General features: G+C 46.7%; 1 protein-coding gene across 1 annotated transcript in view; it reads left to right on the top strand.

Annotated features, from left to right (window-relative positions):
* The window catches only part of MYO16 (myosin XVI), a 587,020-nt gene that overhangs the window by 324,768 nt on the left and 240,548 nt on the right, over positions 1-21,704 (top strand). The window contains exon 16 of the mRNA XM_032881053.1: positions 6,907-7,054. Coding sequence (XP_032736944.1) covers positions 6,907-7,054 — 148 coding nt within the window. The remainder of the gene's footprint in view (positions 1-6,906; positions 7,055-21,704) is intronic.

Below are 21,704 nucleotides of genomic sequence, written 5' to 3'. Positions count from 1 at the left end.
TCTGCTCTGGCTCCTGTGGCCTTGAAGGCCCTCCTGAGGTCCTGTGTTCCCATGTTTTGTGAATTTAGCCTTGTTTGGAACACCCTTCCCTCCAAACTGAGCCCATTTTGTGGTGTTCAGACTAGTTCTTTTTCCTAAGTCATTGCCTCATTTACATTCATGAATGTTAATTAAGAAGATAGCATGCTTTGTAGCTCTGTAGAAATGGAAATCAGCCACTGCTGTCAGGCTATGATTATGCCTCAACTATTCCCCCTCTCAATCCACAGAGCCCTTTGCCACCCTCATCAATATGTCAAGCCCAGGACCAGTTCCCTGTTCTTTCACACTGTGGCCCTCACAGCCCCCTGTGCCTGTGTCCTCCCCGACCTCCCCTGTCCCCCCGCTCTACCTGGTCCACGTTCTCCAGCTTCACCAGACTTTTTAAGTTCCTTGCTTACATGAGGCCAAGGCTTGGTTTTCACTCTCCGCTGCCTGGAGGAGGCTTATGTCTTCTCCTGGAAAGGACAGGCAACTCTCACTGTCCTGGGTTCAGTGCAGGTCACTTCTTCAGAGAAACCTCTCTTTCTTCCCCAAACTCATTCGAAGGTGACCCTGGATCCCCAGATCTGTCTCCTTACTTATTTCTTCTATAGCACTTGTCAAAATCCGGAAGTGTCCTTTTCATGATTTGTTGGGTCAGTTGCTGTCTGTGTGCTGTCTGTTGCCCATTGGTGGTGCGGATCCGGTCTGCCCTGTGCAGAGTAGAGCGAGGCCTTGCTGAGTATTTGTAGGATCAATAAGTCTAAGGAATGCATGTGAAGCGTCAGTATGATGAGGCCACCATTCTTCACGTCAGGGAGGAAATTGTGTAAAGCCATCATGGAATCACTCATGTCCATAAAGAACACAAATTACTGAGAGTGTAAATAGATCAGGAAAGCTATCAATATTGAACTCTGGGCTTTTTTTTTTTTAATTAGAACCAATTCCTCTTCATAATAACAGACTGTATATGGCAAGAATAGAACCATATTATGCATCCTTAGTGCCACTCTGTTCCATGGGGATTGGTAAAGTGGCCGTGTGTGGAAGGTCTGCGGAGGGAGGCGGGTGCAGAGCCCCCATGTGGGAAAGGAGGGTACTGGGCTTCTGACTCACCTGTGCCTGGGGATACCCCATCTGTTTAAGTAGAAACTGAAATTTACTAACAATCAGAAATGCCTCCCAATGCATATGCCAGGGCTGTTATCTACTTAGGAAACTTAAGCTTACAGTTATAGCACATGGGATGGAAAATCTATTAGGGCTTTTGCTTGTGGGTATTTTTAGATAATCATCTTCATCTCCATTATTAGCATCATCAGTTATCCTTAGTTTTGTACTCTCAATTGGACATTTTTTAGAAGTTCCACAGTGTTTTCATTCATCTCATCTCCTTTGAGGAGCAGCATCTTTTAGTGGCGATAAGCCAGTTGGGTTTCAACATGAAAAGGCTGACAACTGAATTTAAAGGAGGCCAACATCCGAACACCCCAGCTCAGGGCCTGGTCACGCAAGTGCATTGAATGGTGGTCCCTTCCTCTTGGAGGTCAGAGGAAGCCTGGGACCTTTCTGTCTCTCCATCCCCACATTAGTGTGGGGACATCGAAGTTCAGGGAAGGTGGAGATTGGCAATGTCAGATTCAGGACCAGGAGTCACCCTTGGGATTCTCCTTGAGGCACCTTCCCTCATACGACCCCTTGTGTTAGCCTGGGATAATGAAGTCAAAGAAATATATAAGAGTGAAAGAGAGAATGTTTGGATATATTAATTAAGCAACAGTGTGCTTTTGGGTGACTTCTAATTGAAGACATGATGGGGCTCGGGGAAGAGATCCCAACTGGTCATGATTTATAAGTAGAAGGGTGGGCAGTGACAGTGAGTGCTGGAAATTTCTGGAAGGCAAAGGGAAGGGCCATAAGGGTAGGTATTTGTCTTTCTTGAAGGAGAGGAGATTTATTTCTTCCATTTTCTTTTATAATTGAAGAAAAATTAATATGTAAGATACTTTTACTGCATATTATGTCCTATATAATCTGCAAACATGTACGTCTTTACAGTGCCAGAACTTTCTGAGCAGCATACTCATCTGTAGATTTCCAGAAAGGTAGAGGATCACAGATCTATTTCTAGTCAGGAATATTCCTGAAATAAGACATCTTTTAAAGCATACAGGAGGTCTTGAGAAGTAAAAAAACAAAAACAAAACAAAACAAAAAAAACAGTTAGCCTTTTCCTTCTGTGTGGACATTTACATGAACAAATTAAACGTCCTTAACTCTGTACCTATCATTTTCCTTCCTTTATTTCAGTGTCATTTCAGACACAGCAGAAAGGCTGGCATTTTCTCCATTTGGAAGAATATTAGAGTCTCACAGAAATTTGAATTTTTGGTTTTTTTGTGTTTTCTTCTAGCTAAAAGCTCCTTTAAGATTTTTTTTTTTTTTTCAAAATCCTACTGATCAGAATCCCGCTAACCCACAGCAATTTTATTCACTGCAGGAGATGAGCTGACTGGGATGATTACTAATTACACTGTTTTTGAATTTAGATTAAAGGTATTGAAGTCACTCTATGATGTGGAATTTGATTAGTTTTGAACGCTGTTCTAAAGGAAGCTTGGACTTTGGCTGGGACAAATGGGCGTGGGATCAGCCTTTTCTCTGAATACAGAGCATGATGGTCAGGAGACGACTGTTCAGCTCTCCATTCCCTCTCAGTACTTCCGTGGCTGATGGCTGAAAAACTGTGCATAGGAACAACCATTGCAGTTTATTTCCAATGTGATTTTAGAAAACATTCTCTTGAACAGGGTTTATGTTATTAATGCTACATGGAAAATGTTTTCAGCAAATAATTTGCTTAAGAAAGAAAAAAAGAGAGGAAAGAAAGTGTAGTAATTAAGACCTCTCCTTGAAATTCTCACCTGATTTCATACTCAAGGAGAGATGGGAAAGAAACTATAATACCCCCTTCTAATTTTAGCATCACCTTTGGGCAACTAATTAAAGAGATTATTTTGAAAGAGACTTTGTTTATGCACTTACAACAACTTTTCTAAAAGGTTTTTAGTAAGACAACTTTTCTTAATAGTATTAATTTTGAGGTTTTGGGTTTTTTGGGTTCTTTTGGCACTGATAATCATTATGACGGGCTGAACTGACCACTTAATCAATTTTACCAGAGGGAAGCACATATTATTTTTTCCATTTTTTCCAGTAGATTTGCTATATAAAACCAACACTGGGAGACCTCACATTTTTGCTTTTGAAGGCAGGACTCTAGGATAATTATTGGCAGACTCATTATACAAGGTGACGTTTCTAGTTCAAATGTAGGGTATAATTTTGTCCATTTGACTTCCAAGGAACTGCCACCTTTTGATCAAAAATTATTTATTTATTGACCATGGATCCTTACTTCAGAGGGGGAAACTACAGTAATTTACAGTTGCATTTGCAATTGGAACGCTTAATCATTTACTGTTTTACAAGTAAAAAAATACTCCAGAAAAACTAGAATTTTCAGCCTGTCAAACATTTAACCACAAGTGTTGATTGACAGTAATTTCTGTCTTGCTAGTCTATCTTGGAAGCAAAATCAGGCTTGTGATTCCCATCCTTTATCCTTTTGTCATTGTTCAGCTTCTATGAAATAAAAGGGCAACAACATGTTCTCATGACATGGGTTATTTTTGTTTGTATTTTTGTAATGTTTAAAGATGAAAACCTCAAATAATGAATTTAGGTGTTCTGCTACAGTGTATGTGAGTTCACAAAAACCACAAGATGGCTAGACACTGTTCACCCTGAGCATGTGCTACTTTACAGACATGTCACCAGGCACCTGGGGGACTCAGTTGGTTAAGTGACAGCCTTTGGATCAGGTCATGATTCTGGAGTCCCAGGATTGAGTCCTTCACTGGGCTCCCTGCTTACCAGGGAGTCTGCTTCTCCTTCTAACCCTCTCCCCCTTCTCGTGCTCTCCTTCTCTCTCATTATCTCTCTCTTAAATAAATAAATAAAATCTTTTAAAAACTAAATAAACACATCATCTGTCTTATTCCTTAGTTGGGATACAAACCTTATTATCAAAGCATCTGTTTCATTATCTACCATCAGGCTAGAAGCCATAACTTGGCTCCTTTATATGATTTCAGTATAGGTCTTGAAATTTTCTTAATATACCTTCTATATATTAAATTGCATCTGCATAGATTCAAGTCATGTTTGCCTTTCCTGCAGTGGGTTGCTTCCAGTGTTTGCAACAGTGAGAAACTATTGTCTATGTTTTTGGTCCTTCTATAATGTGGCCCTATACACTTCTGATCTGGTCAATAGTAATACTTGCTGGGGTCTACAGCAGAATATTTTGTAAATATATATATATATGTATATATATATATATTCCATTATCTGTATGACTTGTGCTTTCAAATTACACGAAATGAAGAAAATTCTAAAACTTTTTTGGGTGCCTTTGTTGTTATACCCAAGGACATGTTTTGTGTCAGATTATGTTTGCACACAAAAGTTCCATGTTGGGTCAAGAACAAGGTAAGACTGTCCCTCTCACCACTTGTTTTCAGCATTGTACTAGAAGTCCTAGCTAATGCAGTAAGACAAGAAAAATATATGTATATATACAGATTGGGAAGAAAGAAATAAAACTGTCTTTGTTCAAAGATGACATGATTATCTCTGTAGAAATTTTGAAAGAATCACAACAACAAAAATGTCCTAGAACTAGTAAGCCAGCAATTCAGGATACATGATTAATATGCAAAAGTCAATTTCTTTGCTATATATCAGCAATGAATGATTAGAATTTGACATTAAAAACGTATTATTTCCACCACCACCAAAAAATGAACTATTTAGGTACAAATCTAACAAAATATTTATAAGATCTTTATAAGGAAAACTATAAAACTCTGGTTAAAAAAAATCAAAGAAGATCTAAACAGAGGGAGAAATATTCAATGTTCATGGATGGGAAGGCTCCATATCGTTAAGATATCCATTTTTCTCAATTTGATCTGTAAGTTCAACACGATCCTAATAGAAATCCCAGCAGATTACTTTGTGGATATTGACATAACATTTATATGGAGAGTTAAAAGATCCAGAATAGGCAACACAACTTCAATTTAAAGAGGAGAACAAAGTTGAAGGGCTGGTGCTACCCAGCTTCAAGACTTACTGTAAAATTGTCGGGATCAGGACAGTGCGGAGCTGGTGAAAGAACAGACGTTAGAACAATGGGACAGAACAGAGAGCCCAGAAACAGACCCACATAATGTAGTTAACTGGTCTTTAACAAAGGAACAAAGGTAATTCAATGGAGAAAGGATCATTTCAACAGTTTATGCGAGAACAGCACAACATTCACATGCAAAAAAAAAAAAAAAAAAGATGAAATGAATCATAAATCTAACTGCAAAACCAAAACTGTAAAACTTCTTCAAAGATAATATAAGATAAATTTTTGTTAGGGGACCTTGTGTTTGGCAATCACTTTTCAATATACACTAAAAACACAACCCTTGAAAGGAATGATTGGTAAGCTGGACTTCATTAAAGTTAAAAAACTGTCTGTGCAGGACACTGTGAAGAGAATGAAATGAACCACAGGTAAGGAGAAAATATTGGCAAAAACACAACAGATAAGGGACTGTTAGCCCAAAGTTGCGATGAGCTCTTAGTACTCAGCGACAGGAAAACAAACGTTCCACTTTTAAAAAAATGGTCAAAATGTCTAGACGCCTCACCAAAGAAGATACACAAACGGAACATAAATAAGCGTGTGAAAAGATGGTCCCCATTATAGGCGATCTAGGAAATGAGAGTTAGGACAAAAAGGAAATACCACTGCAAAAATATTAGAATATTTGAAATATTTCATACGAATATTTGAAATATCACATACGACACTAATTACTGGCCAGAGGACGTGGAGCAACAGGAACCCTGGTTAATTGCTGGTCGGAAGCAAAATGGTGCGGCTACTTTGGAAGACAGTTGGGTGGTATTTACAAAGCTAAACATAGTCTTCCCATACGATCCAGGAATCACATGCCGTGGTATTTACCCAACTGAGTGGAAAACTTATGTCCACACATCATGTGGACACAAATGTTTATAGCAGCTTTATTCATAATTGCAAAAACTGTAAGCAACCAGGATGTCCTTTAATAGGTGAGGAGATAAATGAGCCGTAGTGTGCACATATGATGGACTACAGAAGTAAACGATCAAGCCGTGAAAAGACAAAGAAGACCTTAAATACATATTCTTGAGTGAAAGAAACGGAAATGATGACAACCTGCACAGTTCACATGCTGCATGATTCTAAATGCATGACATTCTGGGAAAGGTAAATTGACGGAGACACGGAAGAGGAGCAGTGGGCGTCCGGCGTTAGAGAAGGAGGGAGGGAGAATAGTGGAGCCTGGGATTTCTAGGGCAACGAAATAAGTCTTTATTGGACTTGTGGTATTACGGATTTCTTAAAACCCATGGAGTGTACAACGCAAAGAGGGAGCACCAACATACTTTTACAGACTCTGGTTAATATTGACGTAACAGTGTTGGGTCCTCAGTTTTCACAAACTCACTGCATTCATGCAAGATGTCGCTAAAGGGGAAACCATGCATTGGCGAGGAGAGACCGGGTACATTGGAGCTCTCAGGATTCTCTGCTAAATTTTTCTGCAACCCTAAAAACTGCTTTAAAAAATAGAGCCTAAAGATATTTTTCAAAAGTCCTGTGTTTGAAAATGGCTGTTTTATTATCTCTTGCAATTAATTAGTTTGTGTAAATGTATGGAAATGGAACTAATAATGCCATTTAACGGGATCACTTTTTATTTTTTCTTTAACCAGCCAGAATTTATACATACATGCTCGAGAAATCCAGACTGGTTTCACAGCCGCTTGGCCAGAGCAATTTCCTCATTTTCTACTTGTTGATGGATGGGCTATCTGCTGAAGAAAAATATGGACTTCACCTGAGTAATTTACGTGCACACCGGTAAATGACTGCATGTTTTCTATGTAGTAATTCTGTCTTCAGGTTGTGATGGCATTTTAGCAGTCTTAAATTTTCTCCTTATTTTTTGGAGAAGAAGTGGTGAGTCAAAGGGAATAATTGGGTACTGTTAGGTTACAACCTTCGGTGTAACAAGATTGTAACAGTGTATTACTGAATGCTGGGGCTTGAGCATGTGTCTGTGTGGGTGTATGAAGTTACATTTCTGTTTTCCTAGTTGTCAAATCAGATTTAAATGATTAGTGCATTATAAACTTTTATATTCCTTCGGGTATTTTGGATAGAATGTGAGTCATGCATTCCTAACCTTTGGTAGTCTTGAAATAATGGGAAGTATTATTTGGCAATCGTTATTCATTAGTAACCGATGAAATTGCATGAAGGATGAAGACACACCACACGCATAAACTGGAGAGCTCATTTTCTGCTCCGGAGGCAGAAAGCATTGGCTCGGATGCAGGTGCATTGGTTATGGGATGGGATTGGGGGGGGAGGAAGTCGTGGAGGGGGTGAGCTGTGCAATGCCTTTGCGTCCTGTGTGTTTCTGCCACCTGCCGTATCTGATGCATCTCCCCAAGAAGATGGGTCCAGATTTGGATCAGAAGGAGGACACAGTGAGGAGAGTCAGCCCCATTCAGGAGAGAAGTAGGTGGGAGATGGGAGCGAGAGGGCGCTGGGCGCACTGACCTGAGCTCCCTGGTAGATCCGTGGCTGGGTGGAGAATGGGTCTTGCTGGTTAAGACGTCAAGGTAGAGAAGTTTATGGGGTGCAGAGTAGAGATGCCAATGTGAGAGGTGAGGGGTTTTGAGGGGTTATGGGATCTCAAGGGCGCTGAGCTCCTGGAACGGGGTGGAGGGGCAACGGGGAGGCCTCCATGGTGGCCACTGCTGTGATGTGGGACTGCCGGTGGGGCACAGGCCCAGGCAAAAGGATGAATTTGCCGTTTCCTAACTCACCATGACATTCTAAACTACTCCCATCCCATTTCTCTGAAGGTATTATATCCAGGAGTGTAGGTACAGTGTATCATGTTGAATGGGGAAGAGTAGTCAAGAGGTTAAGACCTTATCAAATTTGTGTCTTATTTAAAGCGAAGGACTTCGGGGGTCTATTCCGCTCCCAAACAACAGAAATTCAGAAGAAAAAACACCAGTACTGGAGTATGGGGGCTCAGTTAAAAGTCATTTAAAAAAAAAAAAAAGAAAACAAAAAAAGAAATGAAAGTCATTAAAAAAAAAGAAAACAAAGAAAAAAAGAAATGGAAATTTGAAGTTCCTAGGGCACCAGAAATTTTTTTTAAATCAAATCCTCTTGTCTCATAAAGGAGGAAATCAAACCCAGAACTGTAAAGAAGCTTGTGCCAAAGGGAATATGGCCTCTGACAGCTGCGCTACAAACCCAGTCCCTGGAATTAGCCCTTGTTTCACTACACAGAGCATCTCCAGTGGGAGACGTTCTCCCTGAGAGGAAAAGCATCAGATCGGAACCCCTGGGTCAGGGGTCCAAGAGGAGGCTCGAGGGAGAAACGTCTGGTGGATTTCTGTGTTCTGAATCTTGCTTCCAAGCAAGAACGCCACGTCGATAGCAGATAATTGGTTTAGGGAGTGTGTGTATTTGCACACGTGCACTTAGTATTTCGACGCAGACCCCTGAAGAGGAAAGAACCAGAGTCTAATCTTCCAGGCAAAGAAACAGTTGAACTTCTGGTTCTGAGGTTTGGACCCATCACTCCAAGTGTGTGAGCGTGGGGGAGAAAACAAGCTTTTCTTTCTTAAGGTCCAGTTCTAGCATTCATCTCTCTTTGCTAAAGAGAGTTTGGAATCACTCGGGCTATTTAGAAAGTCAAACAGGCAGGGGTTGCTTTGTGAGAAGCTCCAACGGAAAGAACTCAGAAAATCATGAATCATTCAAGTCCCTTGAACAAAGAGGTTATTTTATTAAAATGTATTCTAAATATCTAATGGGAACAAAACAACATTCCTCAATAAAAAATACACACCACAACCCCAGATTCATAAAAATATCAATTGGAACATTTGTACAATGAGAATTTCACAGGCATCGTGTCCTTTCATAATAAAACAAGCTGTTTGCAAGTTACAAGGCATTATAAATCACGCTGGTTGTGCTGTGTGCATCTTCTCACTCTTTACAGTGTGCTGACAAGTCTCGAGGAGTTTGTATTTGTCTGATAGAAGAGTTGGGGTTGGGGTCTAATCTTTATTGGGTAAGGATGTGCCTTAAGGACCGTAATTTTTGAAATCATTTGGCTTGTTTGCAGTCAGCAGTATGAATCTCAAGTTACTACCTTTCTAACTCTTCACAAATCAGTGGCCCTTCTGAGTTTCCTCCTGAAAGTCAGCATTCAGTATATCTGGGAAAGATCACCGTCTGGACACATATTGTTGTGAAGAGGACTGTTGCTACCGTCACATCTACTGATCTGATTTTCTTTAAAACGGTGTGGCTGTATCTGTTAAATAGACCGTCGGAACATGCCTTTCTTTATCAATGCCCACGACACAGGGCAACTCGTGCGGTGATGTCCATGAAGTATGTTGAGTCTTAAGGCAGATGCTGCAAAGACTTGCGAGCCCGCTTCCTCCAGATGCACCTTTTGTCCTCTCCGTTAAGAGCTGCTCATCATCTGCAGGACACATGAAAAGCACATGTAGCAGTGATGGGGAGCTGGCGGCCGGCTCCGGGTCCATCTTCCGCGCTCACCTCGTTGAACTCCAAGGGGAAGGAAACATTGGAGATGACGCTTTAGAGTTAAAGCTACAAAAGTGTTTTTTTTTTTTTTAAACTTTGACTCTGTTTTTTGGAACTAAAAGTTTTCAAAGTCTCACATGAAAATTCATGGAGGTTTATTTCAGTGAAAAATGCACCTAAAAATACTTTGCGGCTTGTGGAGTTGGAAGGGTACCTAGAACCAGCAGATAGCAGTCTTGCTTAACTGGGGGACATACATGGTACAGACGTGAGGTGCTAGAACTGAGCTGCACAGGAACAGTATTTATAACACTCTGCATAAGGATCCTCCCATACAGATTGTTAAAACAACAACAATGGTGACAAGGAAAATAAGTCTTAGCATGGGAAGCCGTGGAAATAGATTGCGTTTATCAGGAATTCCCACTAGATGGCGCACTCTCCACAGGGTCGGGAGGGGGAAAAAAGAAAGCAAGAAGGTTTCTTTTTTATTTATGGTTCCTCCTATGATTTACTTCTTTTCCTGGCTGTTTGTTTTTCAAGTTCTATTTCGAATTCCTTTGTACAGAATAAATATAGTCGGTGTTCGTGAGAATGGAGCTTTAATCAAAGTTAGAAAGAGTCATTAATTGCTGATCTTCAACCTCCTTGAAACAGCTTTTATGGGTTTAGTCCCAGATCAGCTGGGCTCTGAAATGCAGACCAGTTATTCCTAATCTTCCCTCCTACTGATGAGCATTGGAAGGGATTGTGATGCTTCATAGTAGCATTTTCAGAAAAGGTCAGATTTTGAATTATAAGCTGAAAGCAGCCGTTGACTCAGAGCGCGTGACCTGTTTCTAACCTTATGTGTTAGTGAAAGGAAACTCTGACTCATCGAGTATTTGAACTTGTGATTACTGCCTGAGAGTACACCTGTCACAGGAGACGCTGTGGCAATGAACTCTCAGGGAGGGTTCATTTTTTTTTTTTTTTTTTTTTTTGGCTAAGGATTTATTATGCACATTTAACTTCCTCTGAGAAAGTCTCACATCATTAAAACATAGGTGAGGGTCAATTTAAATATTCTTTGAGGATGACTTTTCTGGGTTTTGCGATACAGTAGAAGATTTATTTGGCCACATAGTTTGGGCAAGCAAATCTTGAAGGCACTCCCAACACAAAGTTTCAAGATAAGAGGAACCAAAATTGATTTCTACTGGACTCTATTATTAGTTACCTTTTTAAAAAAAGATTTTATTTATTTATTTGAGAGAGAGAGAGTGTGTGTTAGTGGGAGAGGGAGACAGGAAAGAAAACGAGCAGGGGGAGAGGGAGAAACAGACTCTCCACTTGAGCAGGGAGCCCGATGCATGGCTTGATCCCAGGACCTGGGGACCATGACCTGAATCAAGGGCAGACGATTAACTGACTGAGCCACCCAGGTACCCTCATTATTAGTTATCTTAGTAGTAATCACCACTGTAGTACATACAGCTTAAGGAGCAGCACCAGTCATGTTCTAGACCTTGTCCTAGTGTCATCTTCCTTGTGCCTTTGAATTCTCACCTGGAACTGAGCAGAAGGTACAGGACCACATCCACATGGGATAGACCCTCCCATGAAGACACACAGGTCATCCAAGAGCCAGATTTGAGTCCAAGTCCTACTGACTCTAGAATTAACCCTGTATTGTGTTCAGGGCAGTGTTGCCTATAAATTGGCAAACGCTGCCTGTGCAAATACAAGTGAAAGCACAAGGTCAGTGTTTGTGTACATTTTTTTTTTAACTTAAAATAAGTTAAGCAAAACTAACTTAGGACATTGTAGACTTTGTTGCCTCTACCTTAGAAAGCAATTTGGGGTTACTTCTTTGTCAGGTAGCATAATGAAAATTTTAAGCCATAAGAGATTGCATTATCCTAGCAGAAGGTTATAATATGGGGAATGTAGAAAGGGTTAGGTCACCTCTGGGAATGGTCAGGTAAACTCTACTTGTGGAAAGCCAGTAACACGGAGTCGAGGACAGGGGCTCCTTCCTTCTTTTTATTCTTGAGTGATAGTTACCCAGAAGGGAGAGAGAGGGGAAGACAAACAAACACACAAGCAAACCAAAAACCACACAGTTATCAGGCACCATTGCTCTCCCTCTTTAGTGTTCAGAACCCTGTGGGAAAGTATTCTAAATTGTTTTTACAGTAAGTCTGAAGCACAGAAATGTGGCTGAATCAAAGACATTCAGCTCGTAAGTCTAGTGACGAAGAGTTGGGTAGTGCGGCCTCAAACGTGCTGCTCACTAGAACTCCTCGCGAGCGTCAGATACCCAACACCGACACATTTAAGAAAGAAACAAGAAAAGAAAAGAAGAAGAGGGAGATGGAAGGGTGGCCTAGCTCGCTGGAAAAGAAAGGACCGGTGTTCCCTCGGGCATAACTATCTCCTCTCTCAGCCTCTGCCCCCTTCTCAATCCCACACCTGTTTATTTGCGTGTTTCCCAACATGGAGAAGAAGGTCACACACGCAACCCTTGCTCCCACGTTTCAGGAACCCTGGAGAGGAAGCTAAAGCTCTTCTTTTCTGTCTCCGAGAGGCCACCTTGGCAGGCCAACTCGGGTCCCAGAGTCAAGGGGAAAGGGTGGAGGACAGGAGCTGTTTAACGGCAGAGGCAGACGGGGGATCCGGGCACCGGGAAAGAGCCACGCGAAGCCTGTTCCCTTGACTCTGTGATGCTGCAGCTGCCCCCGGAGGAGGGGCCGCCCCAGTGTCAGGCCCCAGGCATCAGGAGCCCTGGGTGGCAGGCGGAGCTCTGCCCCGAGGAGGAGCTGCGGGTTTTCCTAACTAGCTGTTCCAAATAGCTACCCCTATGCAAGACCATGAGTAGTGCAGACGTACCTCAGGGCCTGCAAGCGAAAACGGTAAGGCTTTGCCATATAATTTCTGTTTTATGCACATTCCCCCCCAGATAGTTTTGGGGGTTAAAAGTTAAAACAATACTATGAAGGGCAGCCGGATGGCTCAGCTGTTTGAGCATCTGACTCTTGGTTTCCAGTCGGGTCGTGATCTCGGGGTCGTGGGATCAAGGCCTGTGCTGGGCTCAGGGCTCTGCTTGAGGCTCGCTCTCTCCCTCTCCCTTTACCCCTCCCCCGCTTGTGCTCACTCTCTAAAATAAAATAAATTTTAAAAAATCTTTAAAAAACCCCAAACATTATGATTCACCAATCCGCAATATTATTAAGTAGCTTGTCTATGAGAATTTTGATGTCTGAGTATACCTCAAAAATTCAGATTTTGTTTGAAGACATTAACGGGTGTTACATGGTGACATATTTTTTTTTTTAATTGATGGTACCCTTATGGTTGCCACTGTGATACTTCCAAAACTAACAAAAGCCATCACTGACTGAACACTTCCCACAGATCTTTCTCTTTGTCTGCTCCTGATAATTCTGGAAGGTTGTAAATGGTTTCCCCATGTCGCGGATGGGGTGCCTGAGGGCTGTGGTACTTGGTCAACCAGCGTGGGGCGCAGGTGATATTTGAACTCTGATCTGTTCAGTTCTCCATTAGTTTATAAAGAGTTTAGAAATTAATGGGCGCCTGGGTGGCTCAGTGGGTTAAGCCTCTGCCTTCAGCTCAGGTCATCATCTCAGGGTCCTGGGATCAAGTCCCACATTGGGCTCTCTGCTCAGCAGGGAGCCTGCTTCCTTCCCTCTCTCTCTGCCTGCCTCTCTGCCTGCTTGTGATCTCTGTCTGTCAAAAACCCAAATAATATACAAATCTTAAAAAAACTACTGGATATGTAAACTCGCATCACAGACAAGTTGTAGTGCTTCTACTAGAGCAAGAACATCATTTGCTAAATTCAACTTTATAGTTCTTTTCTCTTCAGATTTTTGACACTATTAGCATGGTCAGAATTTTAAGGGTGCACTCACACATGTGAATAAACATGCATACATTTATGAATAGGCATAAAAACCAACAAGAAGCTACTTGTAAGACTTTATTAAATGTTCCAAGGACAGCAAGTCCCAGACACAGTGCTCAGTAATTACTTATATTAGTTCATTTAATTCTTCTAGCAGTTCTGTGATGTAGATATTGCTATTGTTCCTGTTTTATCGATGAGCACACTGAGCTCTACAGGATATGCAACTGCCCAGGGCTGAGTGGGAAGGCATTGGGGACTTCAGATGCTCACACGCGCCAGTCCATCTCCAGAACCCAAGTGATGAGCAGCTTACCACTGACCACTGTCTGTCCGTTTGGGGAGAGTGAGACCCAGCCGTAGCACTTAGGCATGGACAGTCTGTTCTGACACAAACATTAATTCCACCATCTGCACCCTCATCATGTGAAGAAAATGGATGAAAACCTACCTTTTCTCAGCATAATCAGCCTATCACTCTTTTCAGAGTTTTGTTTCTGTTCCTTGAAATGCCAGTTGGATTATGTTCACTCTCCCAGTCGCCAGTACAAAAAGAAGATACTAATATTCTCACATCTGTGTTCTTTATTTGATTTTATTTATTTACTTTTGAGAGAGAGAGAGAGAGAGAGAAAGGGTGCACTCGGGGGCTCAGGAAGAAGTGGGGCTGAGGGTGGGAGAAAGAGAATCCCCTGTGGGCTCCATGCCCAGTGCAGAGCCTGATGCAGGGCTTAATCTCATGACTTTGAGATCACGACCTGAACTGAAATCAAGAGTTGGATGCTTGGGACGCCTGGGTGGCTCAGTTGGTTAAGCGGCTGCCTTCGGCTCAGGTCATGATCCCAGCGCCCTGGGATCGAGTCCCACATCGGGCTCCTTGCTCATCAGGGAGCCTGCTTCTCCCTCTGCCTCTGCTTGCCATTCTGTCTGCCTGTGCTCGCTCTCTCTCCCTCTCTCTCTCTCTGACAAATAAATAAAATCTTTAAAAAAAAAAAAAAAAAAAGAGTTGGATGCTTGACCGACTGAGCCACTCGGGCGCCCCCCATCTTTGTTCTCTAAATGCAATACCGTGTGCTGACCATTTTGATATTCTCTCTCTTCCCCGGCTGGGCCTGGCCTCCCTGCCATCCTGTCTGCACAGACTTGTTTCCCTACCCTTTCAATCTCATGCTTCACACTCATGTCCGATGAGTATTTGGTAAGTACCATTTAACTACGAGACCTCTTAGCTCAGAAATATTTCATAGATATTGCTTTTCTGTCCTATCAAATAAAGTCTTCTCGGTGATCCAAGGAAACAGGGCTGGTGAGGCCATAAGGAATTTGAAGGAAGAGATTGTTAACCCGTTCTTTGAGATTCTCTCTACTCATGTCTCAGAGTGGCGTTGAGCATCAGTCAAGGGAAGATCTAGTTTTATACTAAAAGAAGAAATAAGCTTTGTCGACATTAGGTGGTTAGTCACTGTGCTTATCTTTCAGTTAAGAAAAAGGAACTCCAGGCGCCTGGGGGGCTCCGTTGGCCGAGCAGCTGCCTTCAGCTCAGATCACAGTCTCAGGGTGCCGGACTGAGTCCCGCATCAGGCTCCCTGCTAGTGGGGGATCTGCTTCTCCCCCTGACCCTCACCCCTCTCACGCTTGCTTGCTCTCATTTTCTCTCTCTCTCAAATAAATAAATAAAAAAGAAAGAAAGGAAAGGAAATCCACTTTCATAGTAGGAAAGTTAAATGCTCTGCCCCTTGCTTTCCTAGTCAGTGAATTAAATGTAAAAATGTGTAGTAGAGAGCTTTCATCAATTCTTCATGGTTCCCAAGTACAAACTGTCCTGAAAACCAGGACTGCATTTGTGACTCATGTGCTGGTGAAAAGACTAGCCACCTGGGCTCGCTTGGAGCAGGATCCAAGCGTGAACTGACACGAATGTGTTTATAATCTTCATGCATTTCTCGCCTGTTGGGATATCCATACATTCCTCCAGAGTTAAACTCTCTGATGAAAGCGCACTGCCATCCTTATTGGGAATATAAACATTACATTAATTTATCAAAAAAATGTGACTAGTAGAACATATTTATCTCCAAAAGTTTGGGATAACGAGTTGTGGCTTGTGTCCTCTGGTGTGTGTGGGTATGGGACCATGGCCATGATGTTTACCAGGACTGCCAGCAAACCCTCACTGGAAGTGACCTCTGCACGTGCCTTAGTGTCTGAGACAGACTCCCACTCCCGAGAGCCTCCATCCCTCTCGGCCTCCTGTCATTTCTCTCATCTCTGTCTCTCTCCATTTAGAATTATTTCCGCCTCACAAATAAGAATTGTTTTATTGCCTTCTAAATTATGAAGAACTCTGTCAAGAAGGCAGACGGGCATGGGTCTGGAGGGCCATCACTGCCCCCGCGGGGGTGCTGTCCTCTGTAGGTGTGACTCTGGCCGGCTGAGGAAGCTTGTGGAGAAGGGCCACAGAGGGCACTCAGGTATTTGCTTGGTGACTCCCTGTTATTTTACAGGGACTTGGTCCCAGTCCTGTGTGTGTGTGAGAGAGAGAATCTGTTTCCTCTTTTCAAACCTACCCATGCGACTAGCAAACAGCCTCCCACACTCAGGTGTGACCTGCATCCCAACCACCACGTACGTCAGGCAAAGGTAGTAGGTGTCACGTCATCGCTCCCATCCTTGCTTGGCTGTGTCGTCCGCTGTTGGCACCTGGCGGTCCCATACTGGCCTGCTCTGGGTCAGAGGTGGAGTGACCATCTCCGTGGGACAGGTGAGCCCGGGTGAGCTGTCCGTTCTATTCCAGCCACGTCTGCTCTGGGCTGGCGTCCCCCCTTACTGAGTCGGTGACCACGCCACGTAAAATCTCTCTTATCGGTGCTTTCCACACACACTTTCCCCAGAGTTCTTTCAGGGGCCCTTTGTAGTTCGCAGGAAGCATGGGACAGCCACAGCCTGGTGGAAGGCAAGATGCTGTTCCTTGTCCAGCTGATGGAACCACATTGCCGAAATCAATACGCACAAGGAACGGTTAGCAAAATCCCACGCCGAGGTGGCCTCTGAAGTCCCATCCTGCCCTTGCTGACATTTAGGGGGATTGTGTGCTCACAACGGGGTGCCTGTGTTTTGCACTTGGTAAATAGTCAGTGACAAAGTACACTTATCAGACACCCCTTTCCCTGCCTCGGCCGTCTGGGGGAATCGTGCAGGCTGCTGTGCCTGCCCGTGCTCTCCTGTGAAGGGGGCCGGCCTCCGCGGGGCAGTGCACACGTGTGGCCTGTGGGGGCTGCCGCAGGAGCCCGCAGAGCAGGGCCAGCCCTCGCTGGTGTGCTGGGAGGACCCGTGACAGTGTCATGTGTGAGTACCTGAAGGAGTCATTGCTTTGCAAGAGTTTACGTGAGAGTTTCGGCTCCCTCAGAAGGGCTGGGACCTTGAGAAGTCTTCTCCCCCCGTCTGTGTGTGTGACCTGCATTCCTGGTGTGCGTCAAGTCAGCAGGTTGGTTGGCCCTCACTCGGACATATTTCAGTTGTGAAATTTCGGTGCATCTTTTGACGACAATCGGCACAGCCTTTGGAAGAAGGGAGGGTGATTGAGAGCAGGTGTGGAGGGGAAGGGGGCGGGGGGGGGCAGGCCCCTCGGGGCTGCCGTTCCCACCAGCCACAGAAGGGGCCGCTCCACTGTCCCCCCTTACAGCAGGGAGAGCAGAGCGTGTCCTGTTACAACCTAAGACAGAACCTAAACTCTGGAAAACTTCCCTCTCACATTTTCCCTGGGGCGGAAAATCAATTTGAATGCTTCAAATGCTTTGTCATTCTGTATTGGCTAGAGTCAGAAAAAAGATTCCTTCAAGTCAAAAAGCCTGCATTTATTTAATCACTGGAGGTGACGACCTCGTAGGATTTGGGAACACGTGCTCGGTCAGCGATCAGGGTCTCCTCCAGCCGATTGCGTGAGGATCCAAGCAGGCGTGCGCTGGGCCTACAAGGGGGTGGGGTTTGAACGGGGACCGTGATGTGGATGCTTGCGTAGACCCCTGTGAAAACACGTGCACGTGTGTGTGAGTGCGCGCGCAAATTTAACGTTACATTCTGGGCGCAGACAGGAAGGGGCTCTTTGAAGCTGCCCATTCTGCAAAGCCCCCGCCGAGCTGGCAGAACATGGGACGGATGATTAAAACCAGGACTGACCCCACACTTGCGTGTGCTGAGAACCCGACATGTGTCATCTCACATGTCCCACGGCGCAGCCGGACACAAGACAACATTGATGGGATCATCCCGTGTCCCATGGCTTTGCCCAGGCCTCCCTTAAATACGTCACATTTCCGCCTTTCAAACGCTGATCTCCAAATAGCAGGTGAGAGGTTTCAGGCAAGAGCTGAAGAAGAGCCACACGAGGTTTGCAGCCCCCGGAGAGACGCCGTCTGGCGCATCAGCAGTGGCCGGAGCCCCCCAGGGCACCAACGACCATTGTCCCTGTTCCTGGTACGACTGGGGATGGTGAGGGTGGACAGGCGTGGACAGGAGACAGAAGCTTAACCTCTGGCCGGTCCCTCTCCCTGGGCCCCCTGAAGGGTCCCCTCGTCCCCACCCCTCCCCCTCCGCTCACCCTCCCCGCCTACCCCCGACCTTGCCACACTCCCCCACCAGCCCCTTTCCTTCCCACTCCTCCCGTCCACCCACCCTCTCCCCTCTGTGTCCTCCTCCTCCACCCCCCACTCTCCCCACAGCCCACCCACTGGGCCTGCTTCCCGCCCCCCTCCATCCACTCTCCCCCCCTTCTCTGCACCCCCACCCCACCGCTGTCCCCCCACCATGACCCCAAGCCTCCCCACTTTCACTTCCTCTTCTGCTCACCCACTTCCCTGCCCCCTCTGCCCTCTCAGTCCCCACTCTCTTGCAGATTCAGAATTTTCAGGATTCAGGCCGAGCACATTGGGCCTTGTGTTTTGCTTGTTTGGAGAGTCCTCCGGGGCAGGCCTTTCTGCGAACGGCACCACGAGTGGACGCGCAGAGCCTTGAGCCCTGGTATGTTACAGGACTGACTCCCAAGCCGGTCCTTCCCGGCCTGCAGGTGGAGACTGAGCTCGGGCCGAGGTGTGGGCCTTGACCTGCGAGCTGTTACGTGACGTTTTGTTGGCTTTGTTCTGGCCGTGGTGTCTCTTCTGGGTGAGCTCTCCGCAGCAGGAGGCCTCCCCACACAGCGACTGCACCTTCTTCACCCAGCGGTCAAGGCCTGGGTTGCCGTCCGGGAACCAGCGTGTTAAAACATGTGCGCCCTGGGACGAACACATGAAGCAAATGTTTGCAAGAAGGTGCATCTGCGAGGCCCCCTGAGCCCTGGGCCATCTGCCAGCACTCTCCAACCGAGCATGACCTGGTCTGGGCTTCTGGGGAGTCCCCCGCAAACTTCTGCACCCCTTTCCCCGGCAACCCCAGGCTTCTGAGCCCCTGCCCGAAGCTCCCTGAGCCTCCTGGATGCCTTCCTTCCCTGATGCTGATGACCCCTCAGGCCGGTTCTGTTCCCCAGGCCCTGCACGGCTGCTGCCCGGGGCAGTCACGCCACCAGCTCCCCACATCTCCGTTTCGAGGTGCCTGACCCCCACGACACCTGCAGTGTGACCTGTGGTTCCGGCTGGGAAGAAGGAGGCAGCCAGCATCCTACCTGGACCAGGTTCTGTGTATATAAACCCAGAGGTTACGGGGTGTATTTCAACAAAGGTTTTGACTTGACGGCTCTAAATGACCAGTGACAGGCAGCAGAAAGGCTTGCTTCCTCCAGGATTCCGTAAAAAGGCTGTCACTGACAGAGTTCAGGAACAAAGAGACCTCAGTGTCAGAACAGATAACAGCAGCCAACTCTGAAAATAAACACCCCGAGAGCTGCGCTGGAAAGCCCCAGGTTGTGGGAAATGAACCCAAACAAGGAGAGACATGACATCACTCTGGACCTCTTTATGTGGAGCCCAAGCCGTGTTTCTGGGGACAAGAATACGTAGCCCAGAGTGGACATGTGTGTACTCAGACCCTCTTCTGTGCCGAGAGCTCTTCCAGTCTTTGTCAATTTACCAGCAACCGAGACAGGCGTCCGCGCCCTCTTGGAGCTCAAGTTCCACAGAGGGACCTTCGAGGAGCGGTGGGTGCCACGATCCAGAGCGCGCCAGGTGCTTGGTGCTGCGGAAGGAAGCAGGCAGGGCGTGCGGACAGGGACTGGGAGTGCGGGGTCCGGGTTGCGGGAGAGGTTCCGGGGGGCGGCCGCTGAGCCAGCCGGTGTCAGCGAGCTCTCCAAGACGCCAGGAAGTCAGCCAAGGTGGAATCGGAGGAAGAAGGACCGGGAAGGAAGAGGGGGCAGCTGGAGCAAATCGGGGATGGGATGGTGCGGAGCCTTCAAGGAGCCGCAGGAGCCCTCCGTGGCCGAGGGAGGGGCCAGAGGATGGGAAGGGAGGTCAGCGCCCACAGGGACCAGAGCAGACAGGGCCGTGGGGCCGTCCGTGGGTTGCTGCCCTGAGGGAAGAATGGCTCTGACTGTTGCACTGAGGCCTGGTCACTTACAAAGGGGCTCTGGGAGGATGGGCGTCCCCCCTCGGCGAGACGCGGCGTGGGTGCGCATTGCTGGGCCGTCCTGGGCGACGCAGCCAGCCGCGTGGCGTGCTCCCGATTTCACACCTTCTGCCCTGAGTGCAGGTTGCTGGGCTGTGGTCAGTGCCTGAGTCTGTTCCAATCCACGTGTCCCACCCCGCGGGGTTCAGCCTCACTTGTTCCTGTTCCCTCCTCTTAGCAAGTAGTGATGGCTCAGGTCTGGTGCTCTGAACATGACCTCTCCTTCCTTGACTCCCGGCGGCTAAGAAAGCTCATGTGTGTCCAGCAAGGGGGCTGGAGTCCTGGGGTCTCCAGGATGCGCTGAATGAAGAGCGCAGGTCGTCCGTCTGGAGGCTTAGCTGAGCGTCAGCCCCAGGGTCCCCTGAGGGCAGGGACGGGGAGTGCAGGACGAACGGGGGCCATGTTTCATTCTGGAATGCCAGTGCTCCCACGGCTTTTCTGGCCACCTTCTCAGGGCTTCGACTCACCTTTAAACCCATGAAGTTCTTGCAGGGTGTTTGTTTTCAGGAATTACAACGCAGCAAAGGGAGAGTGGGCTGGAGAGATGCACCAGGGGTAAGCCATTCGCCAGCCGGGGGCACGCCACAGGTTGTCGGGGGCTCTCAGAACCTGCTCCCTCCCGCGCCTGTCTGTGGCCCAGTCCCCACCGTGCCCTCTACCTGCACAGCAGACCCGGCTCCCTCTCCCTATCTTCCCACTACAGTCAGGCTTGGTGCCCAGCCTCGCCTACCTGAAGCTCTTCAAACCTTCCTTTCGGGCTTCCTCACGCCTACTGGCCCCACCATGCCCCGTCCCCGGCTCTGCGGTCAGGTGCTCTTTCTAAAGCAGAAGTTACATCCTCCTGCCCGCCCTGCTTAATGCCCCAGCAAGCAAAGCGGGCCTCCATCTCTTGGCCTGCCCTGCGGGTCCTCTAGTGGGCGTCTGCTGCTGTGGGTGGGCCGTGGCAGCTGCCATTTTGAAGCCTACACACAGCCACCCACCCAGATGGCTCAGGCCTCGGTCCTCCTTGTCATCCAGGCCTGCACTCTGACAGCGCCCGGTCGGGTTCTTCCAAGCTGAAATGGGCAGAGGCATCCTAGCGGCCTCCAGGGCAGAGGGCAGGGAGCCCAGAAGACCCACCACCCAGAGGCTGCGGGCAGCCGGTCCCAGGAGACTCAGGTCTCCCTTGTCTTTCCCTCACTCATTTAAAAGGAAGCGTCGTCTCCTGGGCCCCAGGCACAGTGCTCGTTTGTGAGGTGGCAGGAAAGAACACGGTCACTCCTTGGAGGCCACTCAGAGCACTCAAAATCGAGGCCATCGGCAGGTGCCTTCTCAGTGCCAGTGTGAGGAGTGTCATGAGCATCTGACTGAGGGCTCCAGGGGCTGGTGAGGAGGCTGTGCCTGCTGCGGGGGGTGGGAAGCAGGAGCTGTGAGCCCACAGATGGA

The sequence above is a fragment of the Lontra canadensis genome, unplaced genomic scaffold (assembly GCF_010015895.1).
Source record: "Lontra canadensis isolate GAN:19392208 unplaced genomic scaffold, GSC_riverotter_1.0 scaffold73, whole genome shotgun sequence".
Classification (NCBI taxonomy): domain Eukaryota; kingdom Metazoa; phylum Chordata; class Mammalia; order Carnivora; family Mustelidae; genus Lontra; species Lontra canadensis.
This window is presented reverse-complemented; position numbering and strand designations above follow the sequence as displayed.